At 29.3% G+C, this 21,719-nt stretch overlaps 1 protein-coding gene across 3 annotated transcripts in view; it reads left to right on the forward strand.

Annotated features, from left to right (window-relative positions):
- The first annotated feature begins 473 nt into the window (after positions 1-473).
- Positions 474-21,719, forward strand: part of LOC129968528 (probable global transcription activator SNF2L2) — a 96,791-nt gene continuing 75,545 nt past the window's right edge. The window contains exons 1-3 of one of the 3 annotated variants that reach the window (XM_056082512.1): positions 474-573; positions 3,854-3,976; positions 15,303-20,891. In XM_056082512.1, the coding sequence (XP_055938487.1) occupies positions 15,331-20,388 (5,058 nt within the window). In that variant the 5' untranslated portion in view covers positions 474-573; positions 3,854-3,976; positions 15,303-15,330 and the 3' untranslated portion in view covers positions 20,389-20,891. Of the gene's footprint in view, positions 574-3,853; positions 3,977-11,183; positions 11,240-15,302; positions 20,893-21,719 lie in introns of those variants that run through there. The other 2 variants (XR_008784422.1, XM_056082513.1) reach the window with 2 other exon arrangements.

Raw genomic sequence — 21,719 nt, forward strand, 5'->3', positions numbered from 1 at the left:
AACAGTTTGATGATTCAAAGTTTTAGCGAAATAAAATAAAAAACAAAAGCGCGTAATAGAAAATGAAAAAGATTGGCATAATTCGCTAGAAATATGCTTATTTGCCAAATCTTATAACCCCTATTATAGCTTATACTGGAATTGGGATAGTTCTTGTTAGCGCATATAGATGGCTGTAGACTGCTGGCGCCGTCTACAGGCACTAATTGGAACCTAGCTTGATCCTCCAATACTTCCTCCGGTTAACGCTACAAACATAATACAAAAACACATTCAAATCATTTCACTTCGTTGCTATTTTTATATAAAAATCTCTAACATTTATTTCAATAAGTTATGCGACTTTTTGAAGAAAATACAATTTTTAAATCTTTTATACCATCATGCACATCAAATGACATATTATATAATTTTTATTATTTGAGTTATGAATATCTAGAGAGACAATAACATTACCTTTGGTAGTTGGCAACGGGAAACAAATCTATAGATACAGGGGAAGTCGGTTTCTGTTTTCGCATAGATAGAATCGGCTGATTTGTTTATGTTTGGGTGCATTTCTTAAAACGCTCGGTAGGTTCATAATCTCCAAACAAATTTTCACTTTCTCTGTATTGGTTTACAGCTATTCTTACATGTAAAATGTTATATTAACATTTTTTTTGTTTCATTGTATGAGTACCATTTGAGTTATTTCAATATGGCTGATAATAAAGCGGCATTGTTTTTTTTTCTTTGCAATTTCAGCTATTTCTAATGATCTCTTTCTTCCAAACTTTGCTTTTAAGTTGAAAATTTTCTAAGTTGTGTATAAAACTTTTTGTTATGTTCATTAATATGATATTACAGCAGTATTTTGAACTGATTAATTAATAATACAAACTTAAATTCTTATTAAATCTTGGGTACAGACGAATAGCTGTGATTTAATTCCTTCTTTTTTCTTAAGATCAGTCGTTTCTTAGATATCCTGATTTGCTTTGCTTAATTACTTATTGCATATTTTTGTATTTATTAATAAGCTATTAAAATTTGATATTTGTTTTGCATGTCTAAAAATAACGCCGAGAATAAATTTCCTAATATTTAATTTTTTTAAATTATTATTTGTAAGTATGTGTATATTTACTTTCCTAATTGTTTGGAATGAAATTTTTATTTTTTTATAACCTCGAATGGACTATTATGGCAATTATATGTAATAATAATCATGCTTAATTCCAAATTTGTGCTAATAAAATAAAACATTTTGATTTATTTTTGTATTGCAAATTCATGTCTGTAAATTTGTGGATATTATGCACTCTCATTAAAATCTCAAAAATCTGAACTCATTTCAACAGTATTAATTCAAATTTAATGCAGTAAATTTATCAAAACACTATAATCTTTTTATTTGTAATTGAATTTTATATCTGCAAAGGCAAATTCTATGTTCTTTTGTGCACTAATTATTATTATGTTCATGAAATAAAACATTTGACAAAGAGTAATTATGATATTAGGTGAATTTACATGTAAAAAATATAAAGTCAGTTTTTAAAGTCTTTCGATTTACATTTAAATTATCTTGTTTATTTGGTATTCCTAAATAATATAATGCTTTTTATATTTAGTTTTGCAATTTAATGAATAGAATGAGAAATGTAATTCTCTTTTTGAATGATAGAGTCTGAAATTGGATAAAGAGCTACAATTTAGGTGTCAAGACCAAGTAGCTAATTTAATTTGTTCCATTTTTGAATTAATTAGTTTCATGGGGAAACAGGTACTGACATTTTAATTGCAAGCTGTTTGTAAACTTTACTCTTAATTCGATGCCATTGATGAACATAGTAAAATTGTAGTTATGAAAGAATATTCATTTGATTTTTTACTTTTTTAATTATTATTCACCAGCATGCAATTAACATGTAAGTACTGAAAAATATCTCTAACATATAGCTTTTGTTATTCTATAAAATCAATAATGTAAATTCTTTATAATTGATAATTAATAAGATTTTTTTATATGTTCACAGAAGAAATAGTTAACTGTAAGTTCTGAATTTTTTTAATGCAATTGAATTCTAGATGTATTTTTGTAGGAAATAAATTTTAAATTAACCATTTCAGTGTAAAAATGCCGATGCTTTTCGAAAAGATTTTCAATTGATTTTGTATAAGAATTATGTGTTTCTGATTTTTTGAAACTTTATTAAACTCTTAAAGAAAAATTTGATTTTTTTTATTTCATATTATGAAGTATAATACTTATTTGATATTTTTTAATATAATAAGGAATATTTTCTAAATGTCTCTATTTTCTTAACGAATTGGTTATTTGCATTTAATTTAATCCTTGTATAACCTATAATATCCTTTTTGAAATTATCTTTTATTATTTTGATTCAAGAAAGGGGAAGAGTTTTAAAAATGTTTTGAGAATTTTATGAAACAATTGAACTTACTATCAAATATTAATTTGAAAGCAGTTATATTTATTTTCTTCGTCACTGTGAGAATAGAAAACACCCAAAATTATTGGATCCTTACATTTTATTATATTTCTTGTAAATTTGTTTCTTCAGAATAACTTTTCTTAAATTTTTGGGCAAAATTAATGACTCAAGTAGAGATATTTATTTTACTTTAGGTTCTATTATATTTTATTTTAAAATTTAAAATAGGATGATATTCAGTTTTTAATAGACGCTTTTGATCGATTTGCAATTTTTATATCTAAATTCAAAAATTGTTTCTTGATGAGGTAATAGATAAAAATTGATGTAAAGTCTTATTAGAATATTCAATTTTTATAAGCACCTCTACAGTTTATTTTAAATGTTTCTAAAAAGAAATACCTTATATTTATTAACTCAAGTCATTCTTTTCTACTACAGTAATATAAATTTTTGATTGATGTGTTGGGGATATGCAGATATGGCTCATATAGATGTTACATACGACATTTGTTTTTCGCTATTGATGATAATTAAACTAAATTCAAATTGGTTATATTATTTACCTATATTGTACTTTTACATTAACTGCATGCCATTGGCAGACTTTAAGCTTAATTTCATGTTTTTGGCAAAAGTAATCAGTTAATTAACAGGCCATCTTTGGCAATTTTTTTTGGTAATTAATCTCTGGTTGGAATAAATATATCTTTATTGAGTTGTTTTTGGTGATTACTGGTATGTGGTTAAAATATAAATTTATACTAGCATTTATTTGGAATACAATAAAATTTACAAACTAATCATTTCATATGTTTGCGAAGGAAATTGAAAATATTTAATGAATGGTCATCTACATAAGATATTGCCATTCAGCATGCACAATGTTTTGGCTGTGGCAAATATTATTCAGAGCTTATCTCACACATGCAAGATAAAATTATTATTATCAAGGTAAGTTATATATAATGGAAATTTTTCAGTGCAAGCACTAATTTTTTTATTTATTCCGTGAGTCGTCAAACAATATTTCAGTTATAAAAATGTATATTGTTTTGATTGCTTTGTCCAAAAATATACTTCCCAAACATTCATCGCTTAGTAGATCTACCAGTGAAGCACGTAGAAATAAGCAAATTTGAACTTCTCAAACAAATGAGGAATGACAAGTAACCATAGAAGCAGATCATGTACGAATTGCAAATTCATGTGCTTCAGAATCTCAAGATCAGCGTGCAGCAAGAATCAAATGTCAACATTTATGTGCTACATGATATTTAAAATTTTTTGGTATATTTTATTTACTTATTGTGTATATATTCATTTGTATATTTAAAAATATTTCATTATGAATATTAATCCCAATTGCTTTTCAAATTACAATAAATTAATTGTTGAAATTTTATTACTAGATTTCTAATATGCTGCTTCATTTACAATTTGGTGGAGGCTGGATCCATTTGCCCAGCTCTGACTCTTGATGCTTGATTTTGCTGGTGACCTGAAACCTTATCACTATTACAAAACTATATATGGTAGGTAAAATTAAATTATAATTTACATTTTATTGTAAGAAATTTCTTCGAAATACTTCTAAGAGTACCTCAGTTAATTACAGTATTACCTTAGTTTTACAATTTCATTTGTAATATTTTCTTATTTTTTTTACAGTGCCTTTTATTGTATCTCCTCAGATTTCCTATATTCATAATTTATTAAATGCTTATGTTTCCTATTGTTTTTACTGACATGTTAGGCAGTTTGAACAAGGAAAGAAAATTGAAATAAAATAGTGTTGTAATCAACCGGAAGTTATTCAATTAATCATAATAAAGGGCAAACATATTTACAAAAAAGTTTGTTTGCAGAGAGCAAATGTGCTTATAACATAAACTGATGGAGCAATGCCAGTTCTTTCCAATATAAAGTAATGAAAATAAAATCAGGTTTAAGAGCTCTGTTAACAACAGAAATTTTTTTCCATTTCTGCAACAAGATGGAAAAAAATTAGGAATATTTAATAAAAAATATTCTAAAATTACATCTTCTTTTTCCTGTTTTGTATATATTTTAACTCTGTGTAAAAACCTAATATATAATATATTTTGAAAGATAACTCTATTTGAGCCAGTTAATGACAGTGAAGAAATTTAAAAGTTAGCCCTCTTTATTTGTTAAAAGTTAGAATTTTACTTGCTATTATGCTTTTGTTTAAATAACATTGTTTCATTTGATCTAACGTAATCAAATATCCCTGACACATTGTTTTCGAAAAGAGTTTATAATTTTGGATAAATAAAATAACATTTTATATTTGGTGTAATTGTTTGCATCTAACAATTTGTAATTTAGTTATATGTATATATATTGCATCCTTAATGTATATATATGTTTTCATGCACATTAGTATGAATATAATGTATATCATCGTATTAATATTTGAAAAATTATATACCAACAAATCTTTATTGGACACAGAGTATATTACTGAAATTTTGTCTTCATTTTTATGGATAATCTTGTACATTTGATCAAATTTTCTTTGCTTTTTTTTTGACATAATTTCCTCTATTTGTTCAGTAAAAATAAGATACATAATTAAGAGAGACTTTGCAACATATTATAAATCAGCTACAAAGTTCTTTAAATGTTTTTATATCTCTTCAGGCTATTCATAATTATAGTTATCTTTTGATTTTTAAATATAAAGTTAAATTTAGATATGTTAAAAAAAACTCACTTTTAATATTTTATAATTTTTTTTTGTTAAAAATCTTCTCACATAAGAATAGTACGTTACAAACAAGCTAGTGAAGCTGCTAAATCCCCTACAACTTCTATTTTGATTTTATCCAACTAACAAATTAAAATGGCATATTTGCTTGCTATTTATTCCAAAGACAACAACTATTAAATTTGGGATATAGTCTTCATTCTGTTAAGTTTTATTGTTAACGTTTTGGTGATCTTCATCAAATAGAAAAGCTGATACTCTTTTAACTTGATTAATTGTTGGAATTATAAGATTTACTTACTCTCACCTTGGAGAACAATTACAATGTGTTTGCAATGCAACTGTGCAATATTCATTCCCCATATGCTGTGGAATTGTTAAAATTTTAATTTCAGATGATTTTCTTCCTTTTTTCAAAACTTCTTCAGTTCTGTTATCTACATTATTCATAAGAACTTCACATTTTTATTTATACTGTGAATACAAATTTAATCTCTTATAAAGGCATTGTAAACTTTTTACTGAGTATTTTCACATTGATTTTTATCTCTTTATAAGATGTTTTTTTTTTGTTGATGTTGTTTTTACAATTTAGTATGACATACTATGGTTAACATAATGGCCGTTGTGCTGAAAAAGCAAAAATAAAACTTAGTACCAAGAATTATTATTACTTTGATATTGATTATTAGGTTTTAAAGAAACAGAATCATTACTTATGCAATCAAAAATAATTCCACAATATAAAAAATAGCCAAATTAAAAAAATGTAGTTCACAATATTTCAACTACACAACTCGAGCAAAATTACAATAACTGAATAGTGTTGGTAATTTATGTTGGATATTAGTTTTTTTTTTTTTTTGTGTGCGTGTGTGCTTAGAGTAAGAATACATTCCTCTTTAATATTAATAATGTGCATTTGTGAAATTTCTATATCTTCTTCCTGATTATTTACACATGTAAGTGTTCTCCTCTGATTTATATTGCCCTCCATTTATACCTCTATTACGCTGACTTTTTGAAAAGTATAAAAGTTGGGTAATACTGTATTATCTGGAAATAAGTTTTTTAAATTAAAAAAAATGAATTTTTACATTTACTTGGCTGATTTATACATTTTAAAGTTATTAAGATTTTGCATGCGTTAAAATTCTTGTACCAAAATGTTTAGACCTCCTTTTTTTTTGTTAAAAAAAAAAGACATTTAAAAAGTACGAAGTAAGTTACCAGATTTTTCTCTCAATTAGTTAAATAATTGCTGAAAAAGTATTATTTAATAGTGTTCCATAACATTGGTGTTAGTTACCAAAGTTTATTTTGATGGATACAGTTATTTTTTAATATTGTATTATAATGAATTTTTGTCTATTTGTTTTGCTTTATTAAACTTGTTTTGTAGTGGTAGCAGCTTATTGCATTAAAGATTACTTTTACAAAATATTTTTTGTGAAAACAAAATGCTTTTTAAATGTATAACATTTTTATTTCCTTCTTACAGTTGTTAAAAATTAGGAAGTGAACCAATGTGACAAAAGCATATTATATGATTTATTAGGAGTGTTAGTGTTTTTTTTTAAATCAATATATTTAAAATAGTAAGAATAAAACAAATAAACCAGGCACATATCAATCAATTGATTTAATGTTATTTTTATTTCATATGAAATCTCATGACATCAAGATATGACATTAATTGTTGCCTTTCCTCAACCAACTTTTTGAGAGAAATAATAATAATAATAATAAATACTTCATTTGTGCTTATATTTAGCCTTAATTATAATATGTTTTTAAAAATGTCTCAAAGATATCTGATCTGTTAGCTTAAGTGAAATACAATTATTTAAACAAAATTATATTTTATTATAACAAGCTATTTAATTAAATTATTTTCAGATTTTCAGTTTCTTAAAAATCATCAATGTCTTTAGCTTATTATTTATTTTAACAATTATATCGAAAACTAAGTCCTTATTCAGATTTTTTTTAATGAAAAGTTTTATTAAATATTCCTAATTTTAGTTTATCATATTGTTAATATCATGGACAAATATTTTATTCTGTTAAAAAAATCTATTAAACTTGATTTTTTCCACTGTTTTTTTTTTTTTTTTTTTAATCTTATCTTTAGGAAAAAAATTTTTATGCTTTTAAAAGTGTATGATTTCCTCCCCCCCCATTGCTTAACACTGGAAGGAATTGGCATTACTCCTTTGATGTCATTCATTTGTGCATTTATGCAGCAGGTCTCTTCATTTTGAATGATATAGGAAAATATAACTTAGATAGATCTTTCAATCTCAACAGTTGGAAGATTTAACTAGTAATTTTAATTGTTAATTAATTTTGACATTTTTAAATATATCTAACTAATCACAATGCTGTATCATTATTGCAGAAGTGCACTTTAAAATAAGATTCATTGTTCTGATAAAATGTAACTCATCAGAATTGATTGATATGACTAAATTAATTTTATTAAATTGAAATTTGTATAGAAATTTGAATTTTGATTGGGATTTAAGCTTATATAAATTGAAAATTTGTATAGAATGATTATTGCAATATTCAGGAACTGAAGTGACAGTTAGTTGAATTGAGGATTTTAAAAATAGGAAACTAGGAGAGAAAAACAGCATGTCTTTGTTTACATAAATATTAAGGAATGAGAAAGATGTGAGAAAGTGATACCAAATGCATAAGCATAATAACACAAAACAAATGAAGAGATGCCAGTTAGTTGCACATAGTATTAATTGAATAGGTACTTGATTCAACAACAACTTACTCAACAGCTTTTCATGAACATGGAAAACAGTCATTGTTTATATGGGTTAAACTGTCACTTATATGCATTAAATGTTTTCACAATGAATTTTGAGAATGAAATTGATGTGCTGAAAGTGTTGTGTCAGGAAGTCTGAATATCTACTTGCTGCTCATGATTGCTGTCATATCTCGTCATTTTGACAACTCATCTTGGAAAAATTTGTGTCTTTGGTCGATATGCTTTGTAGAACATCAAAATTTTTTATATATTTGATGGCATTTTCACTATCATTCTGCAGAACTAGCTATGAGACACTGTTGGCTATCTTATTTAACAGCTGCTTTAACTGTATCAAGTCTTTTGTGGCATCAGCTGCTGCTAGGGACTATACCGTCATCGAATTAGCCTCCTGTAACTTGCTTCTTTCATATCATTGCTGTTCTATCATAGAAAGACACCAGACCTGTGCAAGACCTGCATGCTTCTGCATAGTCTTTATCTGCATTACTGAAGAATACATGTTTCTGTCCTCTCTGTTAATATATATATATACAATGCCATGTCCAATATCAAAAGTATTTTTATATTGTCTGCACTGTTTTCCTAGCATTTTCTGAACAGGTTGTCCGACTTACGAGACACCAAACTCGTATAAACAACATCTGATTTCTTCTTGATCGTAATCATGCCATTGTCATTTGGTTGACCATTATCAACATGGAGGTTTGACTTCTTTACCAGAATGCATGATGTTTTGTCTTCCAATCTCTCTAAAATCTTCCTTGTAATTGCTTCTTGGTGTAAGAAGAGTGAGATGCCTTTTAATTGGCCAATTTGCAGATTAAGAAAACAGTTAATTGCCATCCCTTTAACATTGAAATGTTGTTAGAAATCATCCATGAATGTTAGGAATGCCACTTCATCATGAACAGTGACAATCTCATTATCAATATAAATTGCCATCTGCAGTTTGTATCTGTAACCATTGCACATGAACTGGTAGTAATTGGATTTACTTTGGATCATGTCATATTTCTTAAAGCACATCAGTAAACTGGGTATGACAGCATTATCCAGCTTTTTTTAAGCCTTATAAAAATTATTGTATCTAACATATGTGTCCTTTTCGCCATTGTTTCTTTTGGACTTGTGCATATACATCTCCTCAATCATATCATTGTAAATGAATACCATCTCAATGTCTATTTGAAATAATTTTATATTTTACTTAGCCATCATTACAATTTTAACTTGAATAGTATCTTTGCAACACATTGGTTTAAATGTTTCACTGTAGCCAATATTTACCATTATAGCCAGTATCCACCATTTTATACTAAACAAGTATAAAATCTCTTAATTTAGCCATTTGGATTAATCTCCACCCTTTTTCATCTTTAAGTGGCTCAAGCAAGTTGTTGTGTTCTGTGCTTGGCATGCAAAGCTATTTTTTCATCCACAGACAAGATACTCCATTGCTTCATGAGTCTAAGACTATATTTTAACCATATGTCTGGCGCAGTATAGTCAGATATGGCTCTTGCGCCAATAAACACCAATATCCATCCATCCATCCATTGCTTCATGATATGTTTTGGGTTTTTTCAGCTTCAGAATATTACTTCACACATTGTAATCATTGAATCTAACTTGCTATTGAATTGTCTTGAAAGATATAATTATAAACTTGGTTGGTTGGCTTTCATCAGGTCAACGGTCACTAATTTTCTATGTGTCTGCATCAATGAAAGTAGCTAAAATTTCAAAAACTATACTTGATGACTGGTATAGGTATCAATTCCAGAGACTGAGAAGCAGGGCTATTTACTATTCATTGAATACTACCTTGATACTCTTCATTATGTTATTCTTTAATTGTATGAAAAAAATGATATCCATCATAATCACAATAACCAGCCAAACAGCCCTTTATGACCTTGTCATGCAGTTCATTTCTGTTGAAATTTGATACATGTACAAAAATAGTTTATCTCAAAACTTGAATCTTGTTGGTTGTCAGCTTGAGTTCAAATAATTCTTCAAATAGAGAGTTTCATATGGTCTCACATGGCCTGTCCGATTCAGAATGTAGACAGTATACAAATTGTTTCCAATTTTGTACATTTCACTATTTCAACCAAATCTTTTTGTTCAGGTATATATGGTATAATGATCTGCAATTTGTATAACTGCAATATAATTAATTCCTACATCAAATATAAATGTTACCAATTTAGCATTGTTGAACCCCCACCCCTATCTATGACCAGTTTTCTTACATTTACAACATCCTTGTTGATATGAGCAAGAAATTGTTTGATTTTATTCAGATTCATTTTTGTGTCTCCAAAATTCTACAAAAGTCTGAGAAGAGTATATAGTATATGCTAGTATATAAGAGCATATATTAGCATATATATTCTTATATGCTCGTATATAAGAGTATATACTAGCATTTACTTCCTTCCACGTCTTGACTTGACTGATAATTTGAGTAAATCAGCATATAGGATCTCACCAAATTGTTTTGTCACTTGTGGCTTGACTGGTTTTACGTGTAGTTCATAGAATCCATTTAACGTGCTTGTGTATTATTTAAGGTCATCTAGCAGAATAAACAACAAATCGTATAATCTAAATCTCTGAAGTTTGAGGTTTCTCACTTCATTGTCTTTTCAGCTGATAATAAGTTCTTACTGATGTCAGTCACATACAATACTTTACTAAGATCAATAGATTTGTTTTTACAATTTTTTTTTATAGTTTCAAACGTCTTGAACATGTCAGTGTCTCTGCAGGCATATATCAGTATTCTCTATTTGTTGCCAATTGTGATTTCTGCCTGTTTGTCAATGTGTTAGTACATCTTGAAATATTCGATTGAATTTGTAATGCTCCATCTACTTTTTGGCTACTATCATTTGTTGACAAGCAAATATATAGTATTTATTTTCAAAGAAGATTTCTGTTCTAGCATTAGTTGTGGTTGACTTATCAAGGAAATTTGAATTAAATTTTTCAAATAGCTCAGGTTTATTACAATAAAAACTGATGCCATTGAAACCCATCACATCATTACTGATCTTACTAAGTCTATTAATCGTTTTGGCATTATTTATTGTCAAAATTTGGAATTAATTCATTATTTGGAACCTTTTTCTACACTTCTATTTCTTTCCACTATGTTTTGCATTATATTGAGCATTTGTCATGGCAATTGTTCGTCATCTACCTGCACAAGTCTTGTGGAAACAGTGAAAATAAGAGTCAGAATCCAAAATCAAGAGGCAGGTAAAATCTGTGATCAAATATTTCATCATTTCAATCATCACTTAATCTGTACAGTTAAATGTTACTGAAACCCATGAGCTGTTACAATACATATTCATGAATATGATAGCTATTTGAATTCAGGATTTAAAAATAAAAAAATAAAATAAAACAGTATTAATATATACATAAATTTTAATGGAATGAGAAAAACATGAAAAGATAATACTGTATGCATAAACTTAATAACAAATAAAGAGATTGCGCTCATTTGTACATAATATTAATTGAATGCTCGATTCTCAATAATTATTCTACTTTTTATTATATTACCAGCAGTCTGATAGTAATTGTGAATGTTTCTTAGTAGTGAAGCTCTTGCATACATATTCAGAGTGTGTTAAAGTTTTTCCAAAATATTTCTCTTAACATTTTCCCATATTACAAGTATTTGCTATGCAAAAATTATTATACATAAACAAACATATGTTTGCTTGTGTAAATTGTTAATACTTTAATTGAGTTTAAAGATCAATTATGTAATGGTTTTTAATGTGTGTCTCTTTGTTACTTGGAGATACGGAAGCTTCTCTTTATTTGTAATGTAGCATGTGGAATCCTGAATATGAGAATCTTTTTTATTTATTTTTTGAGGCATGAAGATTGATTCATCTGAGAAACTAACAAGTTTTAAGTAATTAATGATTAATTGCATTCTCAGTTGCAAATCTCAGTTGCAGATTCAGTATATCTAGAACAATCATCTTACAGGGACTGAATAAGACAGACATAGCTTATATTTGCATAACTTAGAACCATTTTTTCTTAATGTGACCAATGCTGTCACTATCTTCTATTCCATTTCTTTATAATCTTGATATGTAAGGATTGTTTCTGTTGCATTATTGTAATTTCTGTTGAGTTGAAATGGTCAGTTTGATTTCACAGATCTTAAAATGAATACTCCTTCCTCCTTTCTCACTGGTGGTTACTTATTAGAAATTAGCTTTTGATTCATTAAATATATGGCATAGTATTATGCATAAAAAGTAATTTTGAGAGCAGGACTACAAATTTTACTTTACCATTTTCAACAGTTATTTCATCTAATGTTTGGTAATTATAGAAAACATTTTCACTCATGGCCATTATAATGCTTTATAAAGAGCAATTGTGATGTTGAAGATTAAATGAATGAGCTGCTTATATAAAGAGAAACTAAATGAAGAGAACTTCAGATGAAAATCAAGTTTTTGAGTCATTTGTTGTAGTTTTATTCCACAGTTATTCTTTATATATTAAAATACTATCCTTTTATTTAATAAAAAAAAAGAAAAAAAATCTTAAAGTAATTGTTTGCTTCTTTTTAAAACTATATTGTACAAATGTTGAGAAATTTTCTTAAAATTTGTAGATCTGAGCCATTTTGGACATGCATCTATCTTCCTGTGGATATAGAAGTTTTAGTATTTTTATGGTTAAAAAAAATTAGAAATATCTTTTTTTTCACTGAGATGTTTCAAAATGTTTTTATTTTTATCTGGAGTTCTGAAATGATTTACATGTACTAAGAATTACTATTGAAAGAGAAGTTATAAAAAAATAATTTTAAATTGAGAAAAAAGTTCCACAAAAGAAAAGTATTTTTAAAAACAAAAACTCAGTGGTATCAGATCATTTCATTTAATGAATCTAAAAATCATATATTTGACCAAACAACTTGGGAAAATGCAATAACAAATAATTTTGTGATGTATTCAAAAGAACTGATTTGAATTTTATTTCTTAATTGTTTCATAAACGTACATCTATTTTGTGCAGCCATGTATGTTTTTTTTTTTTAAACTAAAAGTTTATAGAGGATATCTGAAAAAACTGTGAATGTTTATAATTTTATAGACTTGAGAGATGTCTCCAGGTATCGTCATCTTCAATTAACGCGATTCAGAACTACAAGGTTCATCCCAAATTAGCCCTAGTGCTGCTTTAAAACACGATGTTAATATAACTAAACTAAAAATAAATAAATAAATTAATTAATTAAAGTTGACCTTGAGAACCACACATAGTTTGTCCATTTCACTAAAAACGATTCTCTTAATTATACTCAGGCTTGAACTTCAGAGTGTTAAAATTTGTGTTTGTTCATGTATTATAAGATCAAAATAACCGAGCAAATGCTTGCAAAAATTATTTTCGTGATGTAGTTGTATTTCTTGAAGCTTGTGTATTCTTTGTAATATGATAGAGCTCTTTCATGTTTTGGAAATTTCAAAAATCAAGTTAAAGCAAAATTGAACATGAAATAACAATCTTATGCTCAGAAATGTTGCTTATTATTGTATATATGAATTTAATTTGCGATAAAAATAATTATAACAAAAAGCATATTAACCGCTACTTATAATGAAGATGAATTGTTTGTGTATTGGCATTCTACAAATTAGATTGTTTGATCTACTGCACTCAAATTTGGCTCATGTATATCGTGAAATGTGTACCTAGCAGCAGTTTTTTTTTTTTTTTCAATTTACTAGAGTTTTAATGAATTAAAAATTAATCTGAATATTGGCATTTTCCTGCAAGAACTTCCAAAAATATTATAGCAAAAAATAAATTTTGTACTGTTACAGAATTTAAAAATTTGCCTTTTTAAAGTTAAAATTTAATAATTGTGCAAATTATTCCTAAATTTTGGCAACTTCCTTTTTTTTTTTTTTTTGCTTAATTCCCATCAGTATGTTACATTGTTACCCTGAAATTCAAACCCTTTCCATTATTTTATCAAATATTTAATCACATGATTTTCTTTATCCTTTCACAATCCTTTTTCTTTTGAAAGTTAAAGAAAAAGGAATGTGTTTGAGTCCTATGTAGTTTACAAAACAAATAAAAAATGAAGCAGCAATATTGTGAACTTTAGAAGATAGATGAACCAGACATTTCTATTTTGAATAGCCCTTTGATATTATACAATGGGCTTCCATTAGAAATGTTCATTATTCAATGAACAGAACTTAAGTAAAACAGTTAAAATAACATACTTTCATAATTTATTATTTGGTAGAATCATGTACATGGAGTTATATCTAAACGATTTATCTTAAATCAAAGTATTGTTGCTATTGAATCATCTGTTGCCTAAGGTGACTAGTTGCGAATATATGAAAGGAAAAACAAATTTGTTTTTATCAGCTAGAAGAAATAAATTATAAGATACTAATAAAAAATGAAGTGAAAGCTAACATAACAAAATTTTATAATCTAATGGAAATGGCAAAATACTTTAGGAAATGAAAAATGTTATAAAATTGTTTATAAATCAATATATATACTTTTCCTAATATTTAAAACAAGATGAAAAAATGATTTAATACATCTTAAGTAACTATCATATACTATATCATATAAATCCATTCTGAGAATAATATTTAAAGATTAGCTGTTTAGAAATGTTGATAGAACTAAATGTAAAATTTATAATAGACCTAATGAATATGAAATGACTGACTAAAAACCAAAGGAATGATGTAACGTAATAAAATTTTATGATGCATGCATTCACACATATACACAAGATCTCTCTGTGTGTGTTCTATTGTAGAATTTACATTTCTTTCTTTGCTCACTTGTAATAACAAGACTCAACTTATTTTTCAAATAAAAGTGTTTCCTATAATATATATGTATAAAATATTTCGGATACTAAAGATAATTAATAATAAAAAACACACGCACGCACGCACGCACACACACACATTATGATCATATAAAAGATCAAACACTATTTAATAACTCTGGTGGATTCTTTTGATTCTAATGAATTAGATGAAATTTTTTGTTGGCAAAAATTCCTGTATAATTAAATAGGGGTTACAAGTTTTATTATTGAAACCTATTATTTATAACTCTTAATACAGATTAATCTGTGTTAACAAAAAGAATTAAAATCAATTTAAAATAGCATTTGAAAAACAAATATTATTATTGATTAGCTTAAACAGCAGTATTGAAGTTTCTATTGTATTTCTATTTGTATTATATGAAAAATAAAATATTTGGCTCTTTTTGTTTTCTTTTATAGTTAAAGATAATTTGAGATTTGAATAAGCATGTCTAACAAGGATCAAGGTCTAAGAGTTTCTGCTGGAAACATGCAGTCTCAGCAGCAGCAACAACAGCAACAGCAGCAGCAGCAGCAGCAACAACAACAACAACAACAGCAGCAGCAACAACAACCACCCTCTCAACAACCACCTCCTCAACACATGTCTTCTCAACAGCAGCAACAAGGGCCACCTCAACAACCATATCCTCAAGATAATTTGCACATGTTACAGAAGGCAATTAATACTATGGAAGAAAAAGGAATGCAAGAAGATCCGAGATATGCCCAATTGATGGCTATGGCTAATTCTAGAAAAACTGTTCAAAGTCCAGGTATACCCTCTAGTGGAGGACATAGTCCTGGTATTGGTCCTCATCCTGGATCAGGAGCTCCCAGTCCAAGTATGGGACCACCACCTCCTCCTCAACAAATGGGACCTCATGGAATGAATCCTTCTTCACAACAATCGCAAATGCCTCAGTCATCACATCCATCTGTTGGTGGAGCACCACCTCCTCAGTCTCAAAACCAAAATTATCAAATGGCTCCACAACATATGGCACCACCACCTTCACCATCAGGAAATAATATGAACTATATGCCAACTTCTCAGAACAACATGATGGCTTCTCACATGGGTCCACAATCTCATGTAGGTGGTCCACAGCAACATTCTCAGAATTATGTTACTGCATCTAGTTACCATCAACAAGGGTCTCACTCTGCTCCAAGTGGTCAAGGACTTATGGGACCTGGTACTAGTCCTATGCCACAAAACATGGAAGGTAGTGAACAGTCTCACCATCCCCATTCTAACTATAGTAGTGGGCCTATGAATGGATCTCAAGGTTCTCCACATCCTGATAATAGTTCTGGCCCTCCACCTGTTTGCAGTCCCATGCCAAATCAAGGATCTGCAGCACCTAATCAGAAACCATCTTTATTAACTACTGCACAAATAACACAATTGAGAGCTCAGATAATGGCTTACAGATTACTCTCAAGAAATCAGCCTGTTCCAGAAAATATAATTATGGCTATCCAGTCTAAGAGACCAATGCAAAGCCAACCAGTTTATGCTCAAAGACCTCCTGGAGCACCATCACCAGGTCAGCCTATCCGTACTCCTATTCCGCAGACCCAGCCTCCACCTCAAAATATGAACAACAACATGATACCACAGCAAATGCCACCTTCACAATCTATGCACCCTCATATGCCTCAGCCATCTATGCCTCCACCTCAGCAACAACAAACTCCACCTGCTCAAGTTGCACCACAACATCAACCCATAAATGCACCTCAGTCTGCCCCCCCAATGCCTATGCAAGGACCACCAACTAGACCACAGGGTCCTCCAAATACTCAAGCTGTTCAGTTACCTTCAATGATGCAAATACAGCAGCAGAAACAAAATCGAATAACCCCTGTACCAAAACCTCTAGGTATAGATCCACTTGAAATTCTAAAAGAGCGAGAACACAGACTGGCTGCTCGAGTAGCTTTGCGCATTCAAGAATTATCCTCTTTACCTGGGGATCTTTCTGAAGATATTCGCACTAAAGTTATGAGTGAGCTAGTAGGCTTGCGCTTACTTAACTTTCAAAGGCAAGTTAGAGCAGAAGTAGTGAGTTGTATGCGACGTGACACCACCTTGGAAACTGCTTTGTATCCTAAATTGTATAGACGTACTAAGCGTCAGGGCTTAAGAGAGGCTAGGATCACAGAAAAATTGGAGAAGCAGCAAAAGTTAGAACAAGAGCGCAAAAGACGTCAGAAACATCAAGAATATTTAAATGCTATTTTACAACATGCTAAAGATTTTAAAGAATATCATCGTAATAACATGGGAAAAATAGGTAAATTGAATAAGGCTGTAGTTACCTACCATGCGAATACTGAAAGAGAACAGAAGAAAGAACAAGAGAGGATTGATAAAGAACGTATGAAACGTTTGATGGCAGAAGATGAAGAAGGTTATCGGAAACTCATTGATCAAAAGAAGGATAAACGCTTGGCATTTTTACTATCGCAAACTGATGAATATATTCACAATCTTACTGACATGGTCATGCAGCATAAATTAGAACAAAAGAGGAAGCTTAAAGAGAAGAGAAAAGCTAAGAAGAAAAAGAAGAAGAAACAACAAGGTGAAAATCCAGAAGGAAATGATTCTTTGCAAGAAGGACTTATTGATGAATGTTCTCAACAGAGTGATCTCAGAGTTAATGTGATTGAAACTGCAACAGGAAAAACTCTAACTGGAGCTAATGCACCTTTGGCTAGTCAATTAGATGCTTGGCTTGAGATGCATCCAGGTTATGAAGTTGCACCTCGAGAAGCTAGTGATGATGATGAAGATGGTGATGAAGATACTTCTGATTCAGAAGATGAAGACGAACCAGCTAAGCCACAAAAAGCACAAGTTCCAGTTGAACGTACTGGTGAAGAAGCTAAACAAGCACTCAACTCTGCTACGGCTGAGGATGATGAATATATGAATTGTGGCGGGTACCAGAATTATTATAATATTGCTCATGCCATTGGTGAAGAAGTCAAAGAACAAGCTTCTGTCATGGTAAATGGTAAGCTGAAAGAATACCAAATCAAAGGTCTTGAATGGCTTGTTTCCCTTTATAATAACAACTTAAATGGAATTCTTGCTGATGAAATGGGTTTAGGTAAAACTATTCAAACAATTGCACTGATTACATATTTAATTGAAAAGAAGAGAGTTCATGGTCCTTATCTCATTATTGTACCTTTGTCTACTTTATCAAACTGGATGCTTGAATTTGATCGTTGGGCGCCTTCTGTTATAAAATATGCTTATAAAGGGTCTCCAAATATAAGAAGACAAATTGCTTGTAGCTTAAAGGCAACAAAGTTTAATGTTGTATTAACTACGTATGAGTATGTAATAAAAGATAAAGCTATTCTTGCCAAAGTTCGTTGGAAGTACATGATAATTGATGAAGGTCATAGAATGAAAAACCAACACTGCAAACTTACACAAATTTTGAACACTCACTATACTGCTCCTCATAGATTATTATTAACAGGAACACCATTGCAAAATAAATTACCTGAATTATGGGCTCTGCTGAATTTCTTATTGCCTAGTATCTTTAAATGCTGCAATACCTTTGAGCAGTGGTTTAATGCTCCATTTGCAACGACCGGTGAGAAAGTAGAATTGAATGAAGAAGAAACCATTTTGATTATTCGACGTCTTCATAAAGTTTTACGTCCTTTCTTGTTAAGACGTCTAAAGAAAGAAGTAGAATCTCAGTTACCCGAGAAAGTAGAGTATGTTGTTAAGTGTGATATGTCAGCTTTGCAACGTCTACTGTATAGACATATGCAGACAAAAGGAGTCTTGTTGACAGATGGGTCGGAGAAGGACAAAAAGGGTAAAGGAGGTGCTAAAACCCTTATGAACTCTATTATGCAGCTAAGAAAGATTTGTAATCATCCTTTCATGTTTCAAAATATTGAAGAAGCCTGTGCTGAACATATGGGATTATCCAATTCTATGATATCAGGACCTGATTTATATAGAGCATCTGGTAAATTTGAATTATTAGATCGTATATTACCCAAACTTCGTAAAAGTGGCCATCGCATATTACTCTTCTGTCAAATGACAACACTAATGACCATTATGGAAGATTATTTAGGATATAGAGGTCATCCATATCTCCGACTTGATGGAACAACTAAAGCTGAAGATAGAGGCCATCTTTTAGAATTATTCAATGATCCTACTTCCCCATACTTCTTGTTTTTACTGAGTACGAGAGCTGGTGGATTAGGCTTGAATCTCCAAGCAGCTGATACAGTTATAATATTTGATTCTGATTGGAATCCACATCAAGATTTACAAGCTCAAGATAGAGCCCATCGAATAGGTCAGCAAAATGAAGTGCGAGTATTGAGATTAGTTACTGTCAACTCTGTTGAAGAACGTATTCTTGCAGCAGCTAAATATAAATTGAATTTGGATGAAAAAGTTATTCAGGCTGGAATGTTTGATCAAAAGTCTACAGGGACTGACAGGCATCAATTTCTTCAGGCTATACTTGCACAAGATGAAGTTGATGAAGAAGAAGAAAACGAAGTACCTGATGATGAAACCATAAACCAAATGATTGCTAGAAATGAGGATGAATTCGAATTATTTCAAAAAATGGATTTGGATCGCAGGAGAGAAGAGGCTAGGAATCCAAAGCGTAAACCTCGTCTAATGGAAGAAGATGAATTGCCTGCTTGGTTAATCAAAGATGATGCTGAAGTTGAAAGGCTGACAAATGAAGAGGAAGAAGACAAAATTTTTGGTCGGGGTAATCGGCAAAGAAAAGAAGTTGATTATTCAGATTCCTTGACTGACAAGCAATGGCTGAAAGCTATTGAAGATGGCAATCTTGATGAAATTGAAACTACGAAACCGAAAAGAAAAGTGAAAGAAGGTTCTTCATCTGCTGGTAAGAAAAGGAAGAAAGAAAAAGAGTTAGATGATGGTGAACCCGAGAAGAAAAAGAGACGTGGTAGACCTCCAATGGAAAAAATGCAACCTAATCCACCTAGATTAACTGTGCAAATGAAAAAGCTGCTTGATATTGTAATTCACTATAAAGATAGTGATGGAAGAGTTCTTAGTGAAGCTTTCATGCATTTACCTTCTAAGAGAGAATTGCCTGATTATTATGAAGTTATTAAGAAACCTGTAGATTTGCAGAAAATAAAAAATCGCATAAAGGAACATCGGTATAGATCATTGGATGATTTGGAAACAGATTTCATGCTGCTGTGCACAAATGCCCAGACCTACAATGTGGAAGGCTCTTTGATTTATGAGGACTCTATAGTTCTTCAGTCTGTTTTCACTAGTGCTAGGGAGCGGTTGGAAAAAGATGGAGACTTATCCTTTGCAGGTGGGGATTATGAAGGTGACAGTGATATGGGAGATGAACCAGAAGAGAAAACTCGAAAAAGAAAACCGAGACAAACTAGTACTAGACGCTTTATTAGTGATGATGAAGGTTCAGACAGTGATAATTAGTGTTCTTTACTATGTAGAGGAGTAACATCATACACAATTGTTTTTGCATTTCTTATTACTTTTGTATATATTGTCACTGGTAAAGTTTGCAAGAAGAGATGAAAGACACTTTACCTAGTGATATTGTTTTAGTTTTCTTTAAATTTAGAAATATTGTTGTCTATATTTATTCATGTTTTATGAAATTCGTTTTTTGTTTTTGTTTTTTGTTTTTTTCATATATTCATCATTCATTATAATCATATATAAATGTTTTTATTTACTTTTGTTTGTTGAAATTTATATATGTTTAAATTTTATAAAATAGCAAAACTTTGATATCATTTATAGAATGTTTTTAGAATTTATATGTTTGTGCAATCATTTTCAAAACTGTTATATTTATTCCCCCAACTTGCTACATTAAAATTTTTTAATTGTTTTTAGGAAATCAAAAAATTACATGTCAATTTTTTATATTTTTAAATTAATTTTGACAATTTTATTTTAAAATTGGTAATTTTGTCCTAAAATATGAATGAGATTATATATGTATTAATATTCTGCATGTATATTTGACTTTATCCAACAAATATTCTTTAGACTTCATGTATTTATCCTAAAGTGTTTTTACTATAGTATAATTTTTTTTCACTGCAAACAAAAATCTTTACAAATTTTGTGGCAAATTGTAAGCTCTGAATTTTGCAATAAAGTTTTGCTTGATCTTTCATATTTGTGTTTTGAAATGAATTCTATTACAGTTGGTTTACAGTAACAATTACAATTACAGTTTTATTGGTCTGTTGATAATGTTAAGCATTTGTAGTTAAGATGTTAATCACATGCTTAAAAACAAAGTAATGAATTAAAATTTAAAAAATTTATATTTTTTTGAAAAATTATAGAGTTGAAAATTTATTTATATTTTCTGCATTGATTAAATAGTCTTTTCTTTTTGAAATTATGTACACATTTTCAGATGAAGATTTGTAACTAGTGATACAATTTAAATATGGTTGAATCAAGTTCCTTATCGAAATGTTAACAAAAAAAAAGTTCAGGCTCGACAAAAGCGCTGATGAGGCTTTATAGAACAACAAATAAAGCACTGCGATTGATATACTCTAGAGGAAAAAGAAAAATGCTTTACTGTTTTTTTGCAGTGTTATTCTCCAATGATTGTTGTCTTTAGTTAGTTATTTCAGAAAAAGTGGAACAGAAATTTTAATAAATTTCATTATTCATCATTTTCACTGTTTATATACGCAAGTATATGTTGCTAAATTATATATATATATATATATATATATATATATATATATATATATATATATATATATATATATATA

The sequence above is a fragment of the Argiope bruennichi genome, chromosome 5, assembly GCF_947563725.1.
Source record: "Argiope bruennichi chromosome 5, qqArgBrue1.1, whole genome shotgun sequence".
Classification (NCBI taxonomy): Eukaryota; Metazoa; Arthropoda; class Arachnida; order Araneae; family Araneidae; genus Argiope; species Argiope bruennichi.